This window comes from Magnolia sinica, chromosome 2 (assembly GCF_029962835.1).
Source record: "Magnolia sinica isolate HGM2019 chromosome 2, MsV1, whole genome shotgun sequence".
Taxonomy (NCBI): Eukaryota; Viridiplantae; Streptophyta; class Magnoliopsida; order Magnoliales; family Magnoliaceae; genus Magnolia; species Magnolia sinica.
Window position 1 is genome coordinate 61,119,662 of NC_080574.1, and position 19,119 is coordinate 61,138,780.

At 40.6% G+C, this 19,119-nt stretch overlaps 1 protein-coding gene across 1 annotated transcript; it reads left to right on the top strand.

The window, feature by feature from the left end:
* The first annotated feature begins 16,779 nt into the window (after positions 1-16,779).
* Positions 16,780-17,265, top strand: LOC131225626 (uncharacterized). Its single transcript, XM_058221193.1, has one exon. The coding sequence runs from the start codon at positions 16,780-16,782 to the stop codon at positions 17,263-17,265; it is 486 nt and encodes a 161-aa protein (XP_058077176.1).
* Positions 17,266-19,119: the final 1,854 nt, after the last annotated feature.

Consider the following 19,119-nt stretch of genomic DNA (forward strand, 5'->3'; position numbering starts at 1 on the left):
CTCCCACTATGTCGTGCTCGGTTGCAAGGGGGTGTGACATTATTTACCCAAGTGAGGGGGCTGTAAGCTAGGCTGAGTTTGACCAGCTCATGAGTGGGTCCGCTACGACGAGCTGAGCCGATATTGGTAGGTGGGTAGTGAGGTCCTTTCACTCGCTTGGTTACATGGTTAGGGAGGCGACAGCCAGTGTGAAGTGTACTAGACCCCTGCGATGATCCGAGAGATGTACGGTATTAATATGTGGACTTACTAAGTGGGATTTGCATACTCATCATCTCATTCATTCATTCATTCACTATCCACTTGGGCTGGTGATGCGTAACCAGATCATTATGTGTACCCTCGCAATGGCCATGATTTCGATTGGGTATGAGAATAACCTGTGATCAGGAGTTTACCACATTGTATCTAGCTATCCAAATCAGGTATAGGCCAGTTTGGATAGAAGTTCCTTGTGATGAACCCCATAGCTTGCGATACTACATACTATCATCCCGACTTTACATTTTTGCTTAGTCATTTCATTCATATCACATATTGCATTGCATCCTCGGTACATAGCAATTCGTTTAATGTGCTTCAATATTACATATCCTGAATAAGGTTGATGGTATTATGGACTCGTCAGGATCTACATATTCTATTACATCCACGACATATGGCATCTGGGTTGCTATGTTTCCGCATTTATATGGCCCAGATGAGGTTGATGGTAATTGTGGTTTGTCAGGAATTGTATATTGCACTGCATCCTCGACATTTGATATTTGGCTCTCTATGACTCTGCATTGCATACTCCGATATTGTATGACTTATTGATTTTCCAATATTTTCACTTACTCTGATATTTATGTGCTTGGCATTTATCTTGCGCACACACTTACACCACCCTATAAGCTCTCTATAAGCTCATGCACGATTGTTGCGTGCAGGTGACATTTGGGCGTAACGGCATTGAGGCAGGAGCATGTAGCAGATCACTTTGGAGATTTTCTTATTTTTGTATTTCCCTTTCGATATTGTACTTAATGATTTATTATATTGGATATGTGGTGATGTTGTTTTGTGACTTAGTTATGCTTGTGGTTATGCTCCTTTACAAAAAAAAAATTAGGCTGAAAATCCTCCTTGTAGGATCCCAGGATCGGAACCTGGCATATGGGTGCCGAGAGCTAAGAATTGGGTACTACGGAGGCTATCGACGCCAAATTCAGCGATCGGGATTTTTGTGAGCCCGGTTTTCAAGTTTGGGGCGTGACAACAATTCGAAGAATTACCCCAAACTGATGTAGTGCCTCTACCGTCTAACCTTAAGGCACTGAGGCTTGACCTAAAACCTTTGCCTTCTGATTTGAAATATGTCTATTTATATTAAGATTAGATATACCTGATGGTGATTTCTTCCCACCTTGAGTAAGAATAAGAGAGTATGCTCATTTTTACTCTCATTGAGCATAAGGGAGCCCTTGGATGGTCAATTGCGAACCTTAAGGGAATTGACCCTTTGATTTGTACTCATCTTGAGGAAAATGTGAAGACCTTACAACAACCACAATATAGATTGAATCCAAACGTGAAGGAAGTAAGGCCAAGGTTCTTAGGTTATTGTATATAGGTATCATATACCCAATATCTGATAGCCAATGGGTGGGTCCAACTTAGGTGGTTCCTAAGAAGTCCAGAATCACCATTGTAGCGAATGCCAATAATGAACTCGCGCCAACTAGAGTTACTACTAGTTGGAGAATGTGCATTGACTACAGGAAATTGAATATCGTCGCGAGGAAAGACCACTTTCCTTTGCCCTTTATTGATTAAATTTTCGAAAGGCTAGCTGGTCATTCTTATTACTATTTCTTTAATGAATATTTGGGCTACAACTAGATAGAGATAGCCCTTGAAGATCAGGAAAAGATCACGTTTACATGTCCCTATGGTACCTTTGCTTACCGAAGGATGCCATTTGGACTATGTAATGCCACCACCACTTTTTAGTGACGCATGTTGAGTTATTTTTCTGACATGGTGGCGCAATATCTAGAGGTCTTCATGGACGACTTCTCTATCTTTGGTCCATCTTTCAGCGATTGCTTGGTGTTGAGGCATAAAAAATGAAGATAGAAAAAATCAAAAGACTACAATTAGAAGAAATATGTGAGCAAAGATGAAATAAAGTGTAATTTCATGTGGTTGCGCACGTCCACGCAAACCATATAGTTGTGCAGGACTGCACAAACGACCATATTGGTCATGCGATCATTCGCAAAGGGTTGTATGGATTGATTTGCATGAATGGTTGGATTTAAAGAAGGGTGGGCCCCGTGGCACAGAGATCAAGGATTCTCACGTGTGGAGGCCTATAAATATCCCACTTCCCTTCTCATTTGCATTAATTAAGAATTTTGAGGAAGATCAGAGCTCCGAAGAAGAAGAGATTTTGAAGGTATTCAGGAGAAGACAAAAGGAAAGTCTGTTGCGCCAATCTATGCAAACCATATCGTTTCGCAGTCCCGAGCAAACCATATTGGTTACATGGGTATCATCAAAGGACCTAAATGCTATCAAAATAATTATCTCTCCTTAGTTCCAGGATTTTCTTTGGAAGAAAGATATGAGACCATTATGTTCCTCTTAATGAGATGATCGAATCGTAAGCCAAAATGCTGCCGGATTTGATATCTAGATTCAAAATCAATACTTAAACTCTTGTAACTTTACATTCTAAGTATTCTAACTTAGAATCAAGGGATCAGAGGATGTAAATGAACTTAATATATATATAAATAAATGATGATTTTTTCATCATACTCTCTTACTGTTATGATTGAATAAGATAAATGCCCTAAATCGAATGCATTTGTTTCTTGTCGAAACAAAATGACGAATCTGCTAGGGACTTTATCTTATTTAATATTAACATTAAGAGAGTAACAAGAACTTTCGTCATAGTTTGGTGTCTTTCTAATGCTAAAATGGCGACTCTCAACGGGAACATCCTCCCCTTCATCTTTAAGATAGAATACTTTATTATCTAGATACTAATTGTAATTTTGCATTTTGTTTGAGGGTAAGAAGATATCATTACAAGTTACAATCAATGGCCAACTCAGCAAGAAAAGTTAATTTCTATCTTATCACGACTGGATTTGCAGTGTAATACGCTACAAACCAACTTTTAGATGATAAGGTCCAATCTCTCGCAAACAAAACTGATAAATCCCAAGTGATGGCCGGAGTTATATCTGCTTCGCCTTCAGTACAGAGAGTGATTGAGGCTGGGTTGTTGTGACATCTCGAAGAACCAGGGCCTGAAATGCAGCAACAGCTAGAATAATTCATCTGCATAAAGAATCAGGGGTCCGGTGACACGAAATGCTGCTAGAAAGAACCCTGAACTTACTCCTCCTGCGATATATCCTGAGAGAATTGTTCCTTTATTGACATCGCATGATTCCCACCTCTGCCTACTGTAAAAGCTCAATAGATGAAGGAATAAAAGGGTAAGGCACTACTCGTGAGTTTATCAACTCTTGTATTACTCCAATCCACCAGCAACTGTGGAAGTACAAAAATGACCAATGACACTCCCCCTTTTGTAAGTCCCATCACATCGACATATTCTCATGTTATTCCAACTATAGCTTCATCAGGAAATGGATAAGCTGTCGTATGTATGGCCGAAATAAGTTAAGGACTACCACCGACAACAGAGGATCGTATAACTGAAATAGCACAAGCCCAAAGAACATTAATGGAAGATTGCAGGAACCTGTGGGAAGCTTTAGTAACTCTCACACATAATGTGGCACAAATGACAACTCCTCCAATGATGGGTAACATGAATGGACAAGAACAACAACCTGAAGGTTCTCAGCCACCGAGAATAGGATCGCTCAGATCCACTCCCACAGTAAGAGTGATAACTCAAGAGGAAGTGCGAGAAGTAGTTGAAGAAGCTGTCAGAATAGAAACTGAATGCGAGAATGTTGGCCGATTCAGATACCGAGCACCGTATCTGAGAGAGGTAGAAGATGTCTCTTTTCCATCTAACTTTAAGTAGTTGGATTTTAAAAAATTTAACAGGGACGAATCGCCAGAAGAGCATCTGATGCATTTCATCACTAGTATGGGAAGCTTCTCCACAGTACCACAATACTGCGTTAGGATGTTCTGCTCTTCCTTCACGAGTAAGGCATTTCGAAGGTATTCCAGTTTGGCACCAGGATCGATGCAGACTTGGGAACAAATGCAGAATGCTTTTATATCAAATTTCTTCTCATTGGAATGTGGCGTCAGTATTACAGAAATAGCATTAGTGCAACAGAGAGAAGGGGAACACGTAGAAAAGTTCATAGACAGATAGAAGACATTGGGAGCTTCTTGCAAACAATTATCGAAAGAGAAAGAGCAAGTAAAGATGTGCTTAAATTCTATGGAGACGGGAATTGCATTTGGCCTCACTAGCGCCGATATTAAGACCTTTCGCGATTTAGCGACAAAAGCTTATGCCCTGGAATTGATCACCAAGAAAATACTAGCGTTTCACTACGAAACAGTTAAAAGAGGGTCCAACAGGCTGGCTGCAAATGTTGTCGATCATGAAAAGAGAGGTCAAGATACGAGAGAAATGAGGGGAAAGAAAACTGAGCAGAAAGAAGAGTCAAACCATCCTAGAGGCATATTCAATGATAAGAGGTTCAGGTCACTTAATTCTCATGAAGGGTTCACATTTGAATAGGAAGATGTGATCCCTATGATGAACCAATTGTTGAAAGTTTGTACGATAGAGTTGCCTCCATCTAAACGTGCCTCCAATAAGAACAAGAGAGAGAGATTTCTGTCGTTTTCATCATTTGATAGGTCATCTGACAGAAATTTGTTTCACATTAAAATGCATAATACAAAGAATGATAAGCAGAGGTGAGACAATAGTCGAGAAAGAAAAAGAAAGAGATGGAAAGGCAATAGTGAACGTGCTAACCATCTGGGAAGGTACTCATGAAAGAGTAAGGGAAGAACACCGTAAAAATACAGGCAAAGCCACGGTAATCTGTAACGTCTCAAAAAAATCCATACAAAGAACCGAGTATCACCTTAGATAGAAATACCTAAAGACCATATTCTATCGTAATTTAGATGGAAATTAATTAAGTACTAAATTAAATAATCAGTGGATTTAACTCGAGCCACCATTTCCATAGGTAGGAAGGCATAAAACCATTAATACCACTGACTTAACATGACATAATGACCTAGGAAAAATTCCAAGAGCCTGTCGCTCTCTGGAGTACATTGAAACCCCGTATTGGACATAGACCGCACGTCGAGAGTCTGATGACCGCGAAACTATAGGGTTATGTCCGTCCTACTGGGCTTGACAACGATTGTGGGAATTGAGCTCAGATGGTGTCCAGAAATGCACAACTTGAGCCCTGAACGAAGTATGTGAGAAACACGAATATCTTTAAAAAATGTATTGAAACTTAAGTGAATTGGGTCATTCGCTCACATGTGAAATTGAGGATTTCAGATTGTTAGTTTCTGAATAAACTTCACCCATGGAAAAGGGAAATTTCCTTACACATATCCGTATAACTGTGGCCCCAATCAAGTAAGTATGACCATTGATCTGACACGGGTCCTCCACGGTCGATAAGCTTATCCAATCGCACCAAAAATCACATCTTGGCATAGATACATTGTCAGGGAACTTACCCTATGATGTAAGTGACTAGTGGGCCTCCCTGTCAACCATGTTTGTCAAAAACAGCTGCCCAAAGGGTGTAACCCATGTATATAGTGGCCCTAAGGCATTTGCATCACTTCTAGGCTTATATATAGCCTTTATGCCACCTCACCTCTCTCATATACGAATTTCCCTAAAACCCTAAGGGAGAGAGAGAGAGAGAGAGAGAGAGAGAGAGAGAGAGAGAAAAGAAGAGAAAGGAGGAAAGAGAGAAGAGGGATTTTTGGTGATTGATGATGTGATTCTCTACCACTACTCCATGCACTGAATCACCTTCTTGTTATGCTACACACTTAGTTTCGACTACGATTTTAGGTAAGAAACCATAACCCTAATCTTATCATAAAGATCCGGGCTGATTATTTGTCAAACTAGCTAACCATATGCATTATTTAGGTACATGGCGTTCCGTTTTCGAGAACATAGAATTCAAACCGAGTCTGAATCAAGTATTCTGATGAAAGGTGCAGACTATAAACGTTTAGGTTATGGTTGTCAATGCTTTCAATGTCAGTTAATGATTTATGTCTGACTTGATTGCTGCCATGTTGTCTTAGATACACCATTTTCGATATTATATACATGTATGAACTATGTTGAACAAAAGATGCATCCAATGTGTTTGTTGAAATGTTTGAATAAACATGTAAACATGATTTATGCTTGTCATGACTACTTATCTAGGATTCATCGTTGTCATATGCATGCTGACCTCTCTGTGTAAGGATTTGCTAAAATATATGTTGTAACTAACCTGGTCTACGTATTTGGAGAAGTGTAGTTTAAGTGGTTGATGAATTGTCTAAATGAGAAATTGTTGATAATTTGTATGTATTACGAGTGTTAAGATAAGATTCTTTCTTGCCTTATACATATTTATAGTTTCTTTTATGAAATCATATTCTCCTCCATGCAAATGATTGATAAAATGCCAGTTTTTGGTAACATGATCAAGGTGTTTGATGAAATGCTTAAATGAGGATTTCACTTGGATTGTTTGTTAAATATTGAATTGATTATCACATGTATTTAATTACTGCATCTGAGTAAGATTGGTGATACAACCTAGCCCAGGCAATCGATAATAGTTCATGTTCGGGTGGCTGAATTACTCTCGCCACATTGGGTAAACTTGATGAATCCGGGTCATACGACGATTGTTGACAGTGGTTAGGCTACGAGAAGTGCTTATGTGCTCCATGTCGATTAAGTCAGTGTGTGCCCGTACTAATCAAACTTTCCTAATAAACCGATTAGCCTATTGTGTGTTTACCATGTATGGACACTATTGTTTGAATCTAAGGTACCTCTCTTTGATGTAAAGGCACACTTTAACCATGGTACCATGATTCGCCAAGACTCATGAGCCGGGCATGGTGGTATGTGACATTGTGTTCGAGCTGTCAGCCTACACTGGGGTGACGAGCCTCCCCGTAGTGACCAATGAGCAACAAAGACTCTTGAGTCGAGCATGGTGGTATGGGACATTGTGTTCGAGCTGTCGGCCTACGCCGAGGTGATTAGCCACCCTGTAGTGACCACGAGTATAAACTTTTGAATTTGCCTATTAACTACTTTTCATTGGGAGTGATGTCCCTATAACTTGCCTATCGTATGTACTTGACTAGGAGTGATGAACCTAGATGGATCCTTCAGTTCGGGTCAATGATATAAAGGGAGGTATCCTAGCTTTCCAAATCTGCTGTATGAATAAGCTTAATTAACTACTGGGCTAACATGACCATGCATTGCATTGCATTAGTTAGGACGTGTTTTAAAGGCGTGGAAGTCGCACATGAGGCAGTGATGTCATATGTGAAATTGGGTGTCGGAATCACTTGTTAAGGGAGTTTTGATGCGAGGGCATGCATCATTACTTGCACTCTATTCTTGCATTAACAAGAGTAGCTAGGAAGTGATTGTTATGTTGCTTTATCATTACTGCTTGATTGACTTGATAACATGTTAACCTTTTCCTTATAGCACCACTGAGTTGATCACTCACTCCCACACTAGGACGGTGTTTTAAAACACCAACCAGACTTTGATTTAGATGCAGGTGATGTTGAAGTCTATGCAACGGAGCAGGACTTCATGGACGAGGAGGAGGAGTTCTCATACTGTCAGCTCTCAGGCAGGTCTATGTAGGCCTCGTGCTGATATGCAGGGAACACTCGAAAAATTGGCTTAGTTAGACATCTTAAATTTTAACATTTTGTACATTTTGAAATAATACATGTACATATTGAGCCCGGTTACATAATCATACTCTCGAGGTTATGAATCACTTACCTGTGCAAATACATATATGTTTCAGTCTTCCGCTTGTTTAATTTAATTATATCCAGAGTATGATATGTTGTTTTAGAATAATCTCACTCATGTTTAACTCATTAATATGGACGAAATCTGAACATCATTATCCACGTTACATAAGTGATGTGCTGGATCTCGGGAGTAGAGCTTTTCTCGACCCTTGAAATTTAAGGCGTTACATAATCACCCTCCAATCAGGAAAGCGATTGACAAGTCCCTCCAAGAAGAAAGCTGAAACAGAAAGGCAGAAGTTGTCCAGAATTGTCTTCACAATAATGAAAAGGAAAAGAAGAATGAAGTAGAAAAGGTAACATATGACGTTGTGAGTCATTTGAAGGGCATACTGGCTTGGTTAAGTGTCTGTGATGCATAAGATTGTCGGAGGACTCCTGGAAAAAGCTAATCCAAGCCATGTCTGACAGTAGTGTTAAGGAAGCATTGCTCATAGAAATGGCAAAAAGGGAACCTGAAGAGCGAAAAGAATGCATGCCAGTGATTTCCTTCTCTGATGATGATTTAATATGTGATAAAGGGCACAGCAAGTTGCTAATGATTATGGGCCATATTCACGACATACAAGTCAAGCAAATAATGCTAGATAATGGGTCTGCAGTGAACCTGCTACCATTAACAATGTTGAATAAGTTGGCACACCGTCACTCTAACCTACACCCTAGTGGAATGATAATACAAGGCTTTAATCAAGATGGGCAGCATGCACTCGGTAAAATTATAGTGACGTTGAAAATAGGAGAGTTAACTACGAACATTGTCTGCCATGTCATTAACGCAGTATCGATGTATAACCTCCTTTTGGGAAGACCATGGATGCATCAATACGGAATTATTCCTTCCACCCAACATCAGTGTTTTAAATATTGTAAAGATGGGATGCAGTATAAGGTAATGGCCGATGAAAGGCCCTATAAAGAAGCTGAATCCTTCTTCGCCGATGCTAGCTACTATGATGAATTTACCAATAAAGAAGAAAGAGAAAATGATGAAAACAAAGCTCAGATAATTAAGATATGCAGATGGTAAGAAAAGAGACTGCAGTGATAGAATCGTCTAAGATGCCTGAGTACGAGGAAGAAATTTTACTTCGTACCCAAGCATCTGAGACAGCCGGGGCAGTCGCCGTTGACGTTGTTATCACCTGAATAGCTAGAGCTCTTATAGTTAAATTACATGGTGCCAGTGCCACATGCTGAAAGAAGCAGGCCATTCCTAGACATTCTGAAAAGATTTCAGGTCAAATCTAGTGAGAAATACCCAGAAACGACCGAATTCTATGCCCCTTCTGAAATGATGGTAGAAGAAAGAGTCAATGGTTATGAATACTATGGCAAGTTGACATCTAGAGATTTAGAAAGGTACAGCCTAGCTAAAAAGAAAATCATTAAAAATATGGGGTTCGATTGTGATGAACCAACTAGCTTAAATAATGGGAAAGGAATTCAGATTCTGCTTGGGGTTAGTCAGAAAAGACGAGAAAAGTTTGGAGGACTAGGGGTGGAGTCTTCAGTAAACATGGTTACAGTTGATCAGGTAAAAGAAACAGAGCTCGAACTAATTAAACATCTCGAGACAGCTCCGAAGCAAATGGAAGATGGGGGGCAACCAACAATTGATAGTTTGCGAGAAATAAATTTGGGCACGGAAGAAAAGCCATGGAATACATTCATAAGCGCTAGTCTCCTCGAGCAAGAAGGTGACAAATATGTTCAACTATTGAGAGAGAACAAGGATGTGTTCGCATGGACATATGCAGAAATGCTTGGCCTAGAACCATCGGTAGCAATACATCGGCTGAACATTTCCAAAGACAAAAGGCCAATTAAGAAAGCGTAGAGGCAATTTCTTTCAGACCTAGTCCCCTTGATAGAAGAAGAGATAAGTAAATTGCTAACGTTTGAGCTTATCAAAGAAGTTAAATATACTAAATGGATATCAAATATTGTCTCAGTGAAAAAGAAAAATGGGCTGTCACGCCCCAGACATGGTAGCCAGAATCACAAGGAACCTGATGTCCGGTTATGGCCGTAACAGCCTTTATAGTACCTCATTCTCGGCTCCTGAGGCAGGTTTCGATCCTGGGATCCTACAAGGAGGATTTTCATAATAGTATAATCATTTCTAATACGAGCATACCCAAGATCACAGCAAGTACATCTGAGAATAACAAAGGCACACATCGTAAAATCCACTATAAATTTGAACTTTTACAATCATCCATAAGGTCCAAAAGGACATACATGAGAATAAAAGGAAAAGAGAGAGAAATTGACAACAGTAGAGTCCTCACTGCTCAACTCTACTCCACGCTCTACTGCTACAGTGCCTACCTAGAGTCTCTTACACTCATCAATCGTGCATAAGCTTATAGAAGCTTAGAGGGTGGTGAAAGTGTGTGTCAATGGTGCACAGAAGAATAGTAGGAGGTATAAGGAGAGAAGCATGATCAATGAGCATATCACTAGCCTTACCAAGGCTTACCATGAACGCGATGCAATGAGTAATGGGTGCCATACCAAGGCAATGCATGAAGGGGTTTGTATAGCTAATGCTAATGCGATGCAAGTAATGTCAGTGCTCATATCCAAACCATAAGTCAAGTACATTTCCAATCATAAGGAAATCATCGGGGTCCATTACACTGCTAAATGATTGCCGCTCTACAGACCCCGCATAGTCAAACGAGTGTAAGAGACCTCAATACCCGCTTGTGGACAACCAATCACTAACAAGGCTTGAAGGTAGCAGACCCATTTACAAGCTGATCAGACGCAGCCTAGCAATGCCTCCTCACACCAGGCAGGTAAGGCCACACCCCTATCCAACTGACTACACGATAGTGGGAGTCGCGGCCTAACGGTATAAGGCCCTCGTGCGCTCATGTATTCCACCCGGTCACGGCGTTGGAGCAGATCCTTGGTACCATGGAAGTTTTGGGAATTTCACCCATGGGCATCCTATGCACCTGGTATGCTCAACTAATATTTCTGGTGTCTACACATACGATCATCCACAAATACCCTTGTGGAGGTAAGGCCCTGATAAAGTAAGGGGGGATATTCACAAGCTATGCAATGCCAGATGCATGAATCACACAATCACCCATGCATCAATCTCAAGAATCCATCTCTCGGGGAGATACCAACATGTCCTACACAATGTCACAACCATGGCCAATCATACCTCAACCAAGAATGCATATGATGCGTATGGGAGTGGGCCATGAAGATGAATAGGGGTGCCAATGAGGTGAAGATGAACTATCTACCTAACCATGAAAGGTCTAGGTACTTAACCAATTTCTCACAAGGAATATAACCTCTAGTGGGGGCCTATATACCTGGGGTAGCCCACGAGACTAAGGAGAACAATGGTATGGGCCTAAATAGATAAAACAGGCCTAGCAAGGATCTATGGTGGGCCTTTAACCACCCATAGAAGCCCATGGGCCTACCTTAGGGCCACTAATGTGGACATCCAACCACAATTGGTCCCCAAGAGGTAGCCCATCTCTAATTGATCATGGATAAAGGCCCAAGGCCCACACAACATCAAAAATAAGAAATAGGCAGCCATAATCATACCACAAATACTCATGTTGGGCTTTAGAAAGGCGGCCCAAAGCCTATCCAAAACATGGGTCCAAGGGAAACACACATAGCCCAACCCATATATACCACCATGGGTCCATAGGGGAAAGGTTAGGGCCCAACATAAAGGCCACTAATTCCCTATATTGTGGTGGCCTAGTGGGCAGTCCATTGCTCAAACCACATGAGCAAACGTCTTGCTCTTAGTCAAGTAAGTTGGGCCTACAACCCGGCCCAAGTATTAAAGTTGATTTGTTGGGCAACCAAGGGCCCATCTACTTGTGTAATCCGACCCACTAACCTAACACAATAGTATGGTAAAAATGGCCCAAGAGTTCAATGGGCCTATCTGGAAAGTTCTAGCCCAATTGGGCCTAAAGAGTTCGACAACTAGCTACATTCATGGACCCAATTAAATTCAACGGTGGTGGGCCTCAAAAGTACATTTATTAAGCCCAACATTTAAGAAATCATAGGTATAAATTATTCCCTCTAAGATCTTCACAATGTGGAGGGCCCCACTCATCAAAATTTCAGCCTAAAGGCCAAGTATAATTATAACAAGTTGCTGGATTTTTAACTCAACAGGTTTATGGGCCTATTGAAGTCCAGTAATTATTTCATTTGATTAGGACATCAACCCAAGTGGTCCAGCTATCAAGTCAGAGGGCCCCACCACATAGGGTTACATCATATGACACAAGGGAGTAGGTGTGCTACACTGCTAGACCAAAGTCTAGCAGGTAGCCCACATGGGGCGTCCCATATGGGCCTGGGTGGTCCAAGGCCTGGATGACTTGGCTATACATACATCAAGGTGGGCTTCATGTACACTAAAGTGGGTCCCACAGGGGATGTGTATGTAGGATGGACCCTCCCTACGTGGGCCACCCATGGAAGGGATGGCTGGGATATACAACACATCAAGGTAGGCCCATGAAGCAGGCTGGACGCCCCATCCTGGGTGTCCCTACCTAGCTGGCCACTCTCGGCCGTACCACAGCCAGGTAAAATGTCCGTTGGGTCTAAAATTTTACAGAATGATACTTCAATATGTGGGTCACATCCATAAAAAATTTTAATTTTTTTTTATATTTTTAAGTATTTTAATTAATTTAAACAAAATAGTCTGTCTAAAAAATTGTACAGACCTGGACGTCCCAACGTGGTGGGCCAGTCCAGCCCACGCCACGATGTTCACAGGGGTCCATTGTCCCTAAAAATTTGTAGGTGAGTCTCAAAATGGGTGGAACACATCACCATAAATTTTCATGATTTTAAGATACCCATAAGTATTTTAATTAATTTGAAGGATACAATCTGTACAGGGTGGAGTATTGCTGGAATATGACTGTGTTGAATTTGGGTCATTCCAATGGGCGGGTCTTGGGCCTCCAAAATTCTGAAAATTGAGGGTCAAGGTCTCTCATCATGTATATAATAAGAGGAAACTTAAAAACATGGCCCACCATCATCAAAATAATTTATGAATTTCAGTTTACAACAGTCTACATTGCTGGACTGCACAACAGAAAATCAGGCTGACCACCCCTCTTGGCCCACCCTTTTGAATAACTAAATGGAGTCAGTTGGGGCTGAAATTTGGCATACTTATAGGTGGGGTCCACACATTTAAGAAACATATATTACATGGGACCAAACACCCCTCCAAATACCCAAAAATCTAGCCTCAAGATGACCCAAAAATCTGTCCAGACAGTTCTGGACAGCAACATATAACTGAAAATAAATAAATATAAACACTATTTAAAAGGGGATTTAATCCCAAAAAATCATGGTATGGACCACCCCAGTGGGCCCCACAAACATCCAGACCCTTCCCATTACAAATCACCCCTTGCATGTGCCCCATATAGGTGGATTAGGGGGCTCTAACGTCCAAGGGTGGACTGTCATGGACGTCCACCCTCCATGGATGGTCTGGATATTTTTGGTCCACAAAGTGGGCCACACACTAATGATTAGAAAGTTATCAACAAAGGAAAATAAGGATTCGGCCACAAGGGAAGGGTCTCCACCACATTGAGGCCCTTCCCCTTATCACTCATGCACACACATTCCACTATCACAAGATATACAAGATCTACATGATCATAGGATTTCTACTTGAGATCTATGGTGGTGATGCAATCTCCACCAAGGATCAATGGTTTAGATGACCCAAAGATCCCTGATCAAAGAAGGAAAAGCCATGTAGGGGTCCATGAAGAATGACCCCTTGCATGGAACATGCATGCAAGTAAGATGGGCTATAAGCCCTATCCATGAAATCTTGGGGGCCACCACCATCATTTAATGGGCCCCACAAGCTTCAACATAAAAAAGGGAAAACAAGTAAAAAATGGAAGAAATCTGAATTTGAAATTGCATGCACACCCACCTTAAGATCTTTATCAAAACTCCACTTCAAGCTTCTAACTATCCAAGGAAGCAAGATGAAGGGTTGAGATGGGTTTTCAAGGGAGGGATTGAGGGGAAAAAGAAGGAGAAGGGGCTGGAAAAGAGGGAAAATATGGCTGAATTTTTTTTGCAAGAGAGAAAGAAAGAGAAAAGAGAGTAAAGAGAAATGAGAGGGAGAGTATGGAAATTTGCTAGAAAAGAGAGAGAGGGAGAGTAATCAACACTCTCTCTCCTAGATAAGAGAAAAATCATCATAGCCTATGGTGATATAAACTATGTTGCTAGGCTAGAGTAGGGATGGGTAGTGTGTGGGTGGTGGGTGGTGTAGGATATAGGGAGTTTAGGTAGTGTATGGGTGGTGTGTGTTGGAATTTGCACAAAAGAGAGTGGCCACCTTGAAAAATGTGCCCTCCACACTAGGTGGGCTACATGATCATGCTTAAAGGCTACAAATGAGACGCACACAACTTATGATCCACACATCGGATGGACGCACAAGACGTGTAGTTTGAACCGCAACGACGATGCGGTCACAATGGCATAGGTCTCAACTCGATCCGAGTCAGGTCTTCACGACTGGGCTCACGGATGACCATAAATACTATCCAAGGGTCACGGGTTGCTGGGATTCAACCGGTAGGACCGCAGGACCAAGATGGACGGAATGCATACTTACACCCACATGCATACAAGCGAACTCGGGTCGGGTCTCACATGGGCAGATCAGAGTATGAGTTGATTTCAGAGATTTAAATGAAGATTGTCTGAAAGATGATTTTTTGTTGCCAATAATCGAGCTGTTAATTGTCAGTATGACAAAATATGTTGTCATGTCCTTCATGAATGGTTATGCTAGTTATAACCAAATAAGAATAGCCCCTAAAGACGAAGAAGCAACAACAATTAGAACTTCGTTGGGAATCTATTATTATAAAGTTATGCCATTCAGCCTCAAGAATGCCAGAGCAACATATCATAGGGCAATGCATAATATTTTTCAAGATATGATGCATAAGCATGTCGAATGCTATGTCGACGATTTGGTAGTTAGATCGAGTGACCTTAAAGAACATCGTGAGCATCTGGCTTCAATCTTCTGTCAACTTCAAAAGAAATAACTAAAAATGAACCTGTCTAAATGTGCCTTCAGGGTATCATCAGGAAAATTTCTCGGCTTCATCGTTAAACATATATGGATTGAAATCGATCCAAGAAAAGTCAAGGCCATTTAAGATATGCTGCCTTCAAAAACATTGACAGAATTGAAAAGCTTGCAAGGTAAATTGACATGCATTTGTCATTTTATTTCAAATTTAGCAAGAAATTGTCAGCCATTTTCCCATTTGATGAAGAAGGGAGCAAAGTTTGTATGGGACAAGTCTTGCCAAAATGCATTCGATTCGATCAAGGAATTGTTGAAACAGCCTCCAGTGTTGGCAACTCCTGAAAAAGGAAAACCACTTATTTTATACATATCTGCAACTGAAAATTCATTGGGGGCCTTGTTAGCATAGGTGAATGAACACGGGAAAGAAATAACACTTTATTATCTGAGTCGAACTCTGATAGGTGTAGATTGCAATTATTCTCTGATTGAGAAGGTATGCTTAGCGCTGATATTTACAGTACAGAAATTGAGGCATTACTGCCTTTCCCATGATATAATCTTAATTTCCTGGGCGGATCCTATAAAATTCTTAATAACAAGGCTGATGTTATCAGGAAGACTGGCTAAATGGATGTTGTTGCTATCAAAGTATACGATTATCTATGAGCCAGTAAAAATAGTTAAGGGGCAAGTAGTGGCAGATTTCTTAGCAGATCATCCCATGGCAGACAATGAGGTTATTAATGATGAGTTTCCAGATGAATAGGTAATGATGGCTGAATCGTCAAACCGGTGGCAGATGTACTTTGATGGTGCTTCTTGAACATCGGGAGCAGGTGCTGGAGTGATATTCATTACTCCTCAGGGTGACATGTTACCCTATTCTTTTACATTAGGAGCGGCATGCACGAATAATGAAGATGAATACAAAGCCCTTATTATTGGAATGGAGATAGAGTAAGAGATGAAGAGAAAGACGCTGCAGATCTTCAAGGATTCCAAGTTGATAATTAATAAATTAACGATAGAATTTGAAATAAGGAAACAAAAACTCTTGCCATATTGTTGGAAAGCACAACAACTACTGGAGCAATTCTATCATGTTGAAATCAACAAGTACCGTGATGCAAAAATGAAAGGGCAGACGCTTTAGCTAGCTTGGCAGTTGCTTTATCCTGTCCAAATCAAAGTCCTCTTCAGGTAATAATAGAAGAAAGAAGATTCTTCCCATCTTCAGAAATTATCGATGAAGTTGTTGAAGCACTCCCTATATCATGTTTGGTGATGACGATAGATGATTGGTGCCAGCCTTTCATAGATTATCTCGAGTATGATATTTTGCCAGAAGACCCGGCATAAAGGTAGCAAATCAAATAGAGATCGAGCAGATTCATTGTGTTGTGAAGAATTTTACAGAAGATCTTACAATGAAATACTCTTACGTTATTTAAACAAATAGGAAGCAAGTCAAATATTACAATAAGCTCACTCTGGAGAGTGTGGGGCACATCAAGCTAGCCAAAATTCATTCTATCGGGTGCATATTCTATCGGGTGCATCGAATGGGGCATTATTGGCCGACAATGTTCAAAGATGTTATAGATTATGCGAAGAGATGCCATGAGTGTCAGATTCATGGAGACGTCATACATGCTCCTCTTGAAGACCTTCATCAATCAGTAGCCTTCGGGGGACTTGATGTCATCGGTCCCATAAATCTGCCTTCAGCTAAAGGAAAACAATATATACTAGCAGCGACGGATTATTTCTCCAAGTATATAGAGGCGATTGCATCACGCAATGTCAAAGAGAAGGATATTGTTAATTTCATCTTACATGCAATAATATATCACCACGATATCCTAAAAAGAATAATCATAGATAATGACACCTCTTTCAAGAATAGGGGTATGGAGAAGTTGTGTTTAAAGTTCAATATTCATCACTCATTTTTAACACCTTTCTATCCACTATCCAATGGATTAGCACATGCATTCAATAAGATGATTGTGAAAATACTGAAAAAGACGGTGATAGGAAATAAGCGTGACTGGGATGAGAAGCTGTAAAAGGCTCTATGGGCTTATAGGACTACTCATTAGACGATGACGAGGACCACGCCATATTCACTAGTTTATAGTGTAGAGGCTATCATTCCGATTGAAACACAAGTCACATCACTTAGACTAGTAGTGCATCAATCAATTACAGATGATGAGAATGTAAGAATAAGGTTGGCAGAATTAGATTTGGTCGATGAAAAGCGGCTAAAAGCTCAACAACGATTGCAATTATATCAAGTAAGGATTTTCATGGCATTCAATAAGAAAGTCAAGCATCACTCTTTTAAGAAAGGTGATCTAGTTTTGATGTTAAAAAGGCTAATAACGGTCACCCGCAAAACCGGGGGAAAGTTTTACCTTAAATGGGATGGGTCATACATCATAACAGAAGTATATTCTAATGGGGCATATAGAGTTATAGATTAAGATGGACGAGGCATTGGTATACCAGTCAACGCTCGCTTCCTCGAGAAATATCGGCTCCGATAGTAAACACGATTTTGATACAAAAGATTATCAGAATAATGCTTCTATATCAAAAGGGGGCAACTATGAAGTGAAATGATGAAACAACCTCAAAAGGCAAAGCCCTATATTCTTTCGTTCATATATGAATAAAGGGAAAATTCTCAAGCATGTCAAGCATATCAAGATTAAGCGTTTATAATTATCATCAAAATGATATTATCATCAACCATCACCAAGTGCCGATGATTATCGCTAATTACCAACTATCATTGTCACTATCAAACAAGTCTTATCAGAATTTCTATCATCACCAAACTGATTCGCTTTTTAAATACAACATGGACGTCGTCAAAAATTCATCAGCAGTGGCAATATATCAATAATTGGTTCATTATTCATGACAGTGGAATAAACCTATATGGTTAACCACATAAAATTCAAGATAGTGATGGCAATTTATTATATAAGGCAGCCTAGCCAAGTCTATATGACCAACTATGCATCAGGCCTACCATTATCAGCAATATACATATATTATTTGGGCAACAGTGAGAAGCCAGTGGCCCTAAAAAGCCTATATAGGCCATCACATGCATACCCATGCAAGCAGCGGAAGGAGCTAGTGACTAAAAGCCCTAAGCGGCCAGAAAGTCCACAAATGGCCAATCACACGTGAGACCAATGCCATCTGTATAGCTTTCGACAACATTATGGGGAAAGGAAGAAAGTGCCCTCTTATGAATGGGTCCAACCTCGCAGATGAAGAAAAAGGGGGCAGCAGTGTGCGCTCTTTAGCCATTGTCCATAGATAGGCCAACCATGCATAAGACCCTCCAGATTCCTGGCTTGATTTCAGTAGTAACTCATGAGGAAGGGTTTTTAGCCTACTCATTGATGGACTGATGACATTGGATTTGGTACCCTAAGGTAGCCTTATGCACCCCGTGAACTTTAGAGAGTTACTACGGCCAAACCTGCAGGTAAATCCCACCGAGTTCATGGTCCCCGTATCTTCACTGGGCCCCTCTGATGGATCGCAATTTGTGAACTCCCGGGCTGTGATAAGTCTAGTGAACTCATGAGAGTTACAGAGACCATTCACATAAGACCTGACTCTAACTACTTATGAGTCTAAAAAACTGTGTTGCTCCACTACTCAAGAGCTTAAACTGTGTTGCTCCACTACTCGAGAGCTTAAACTACGCGGCTATCTGACTAAACTAAAATCTAGTTCTGCCTATTAAAGCAAAGTCATATAGGAAATCCTGTACTAACAAGCATGATAAAAAAAAGAAAGAGCAAACTCTCAAAAGAAATTAGTATTCCAGAACATTGAGATGCATTTATATGTCTTATAGTTCAAAAGAAAATTACATCTAATCATAAAAGAAA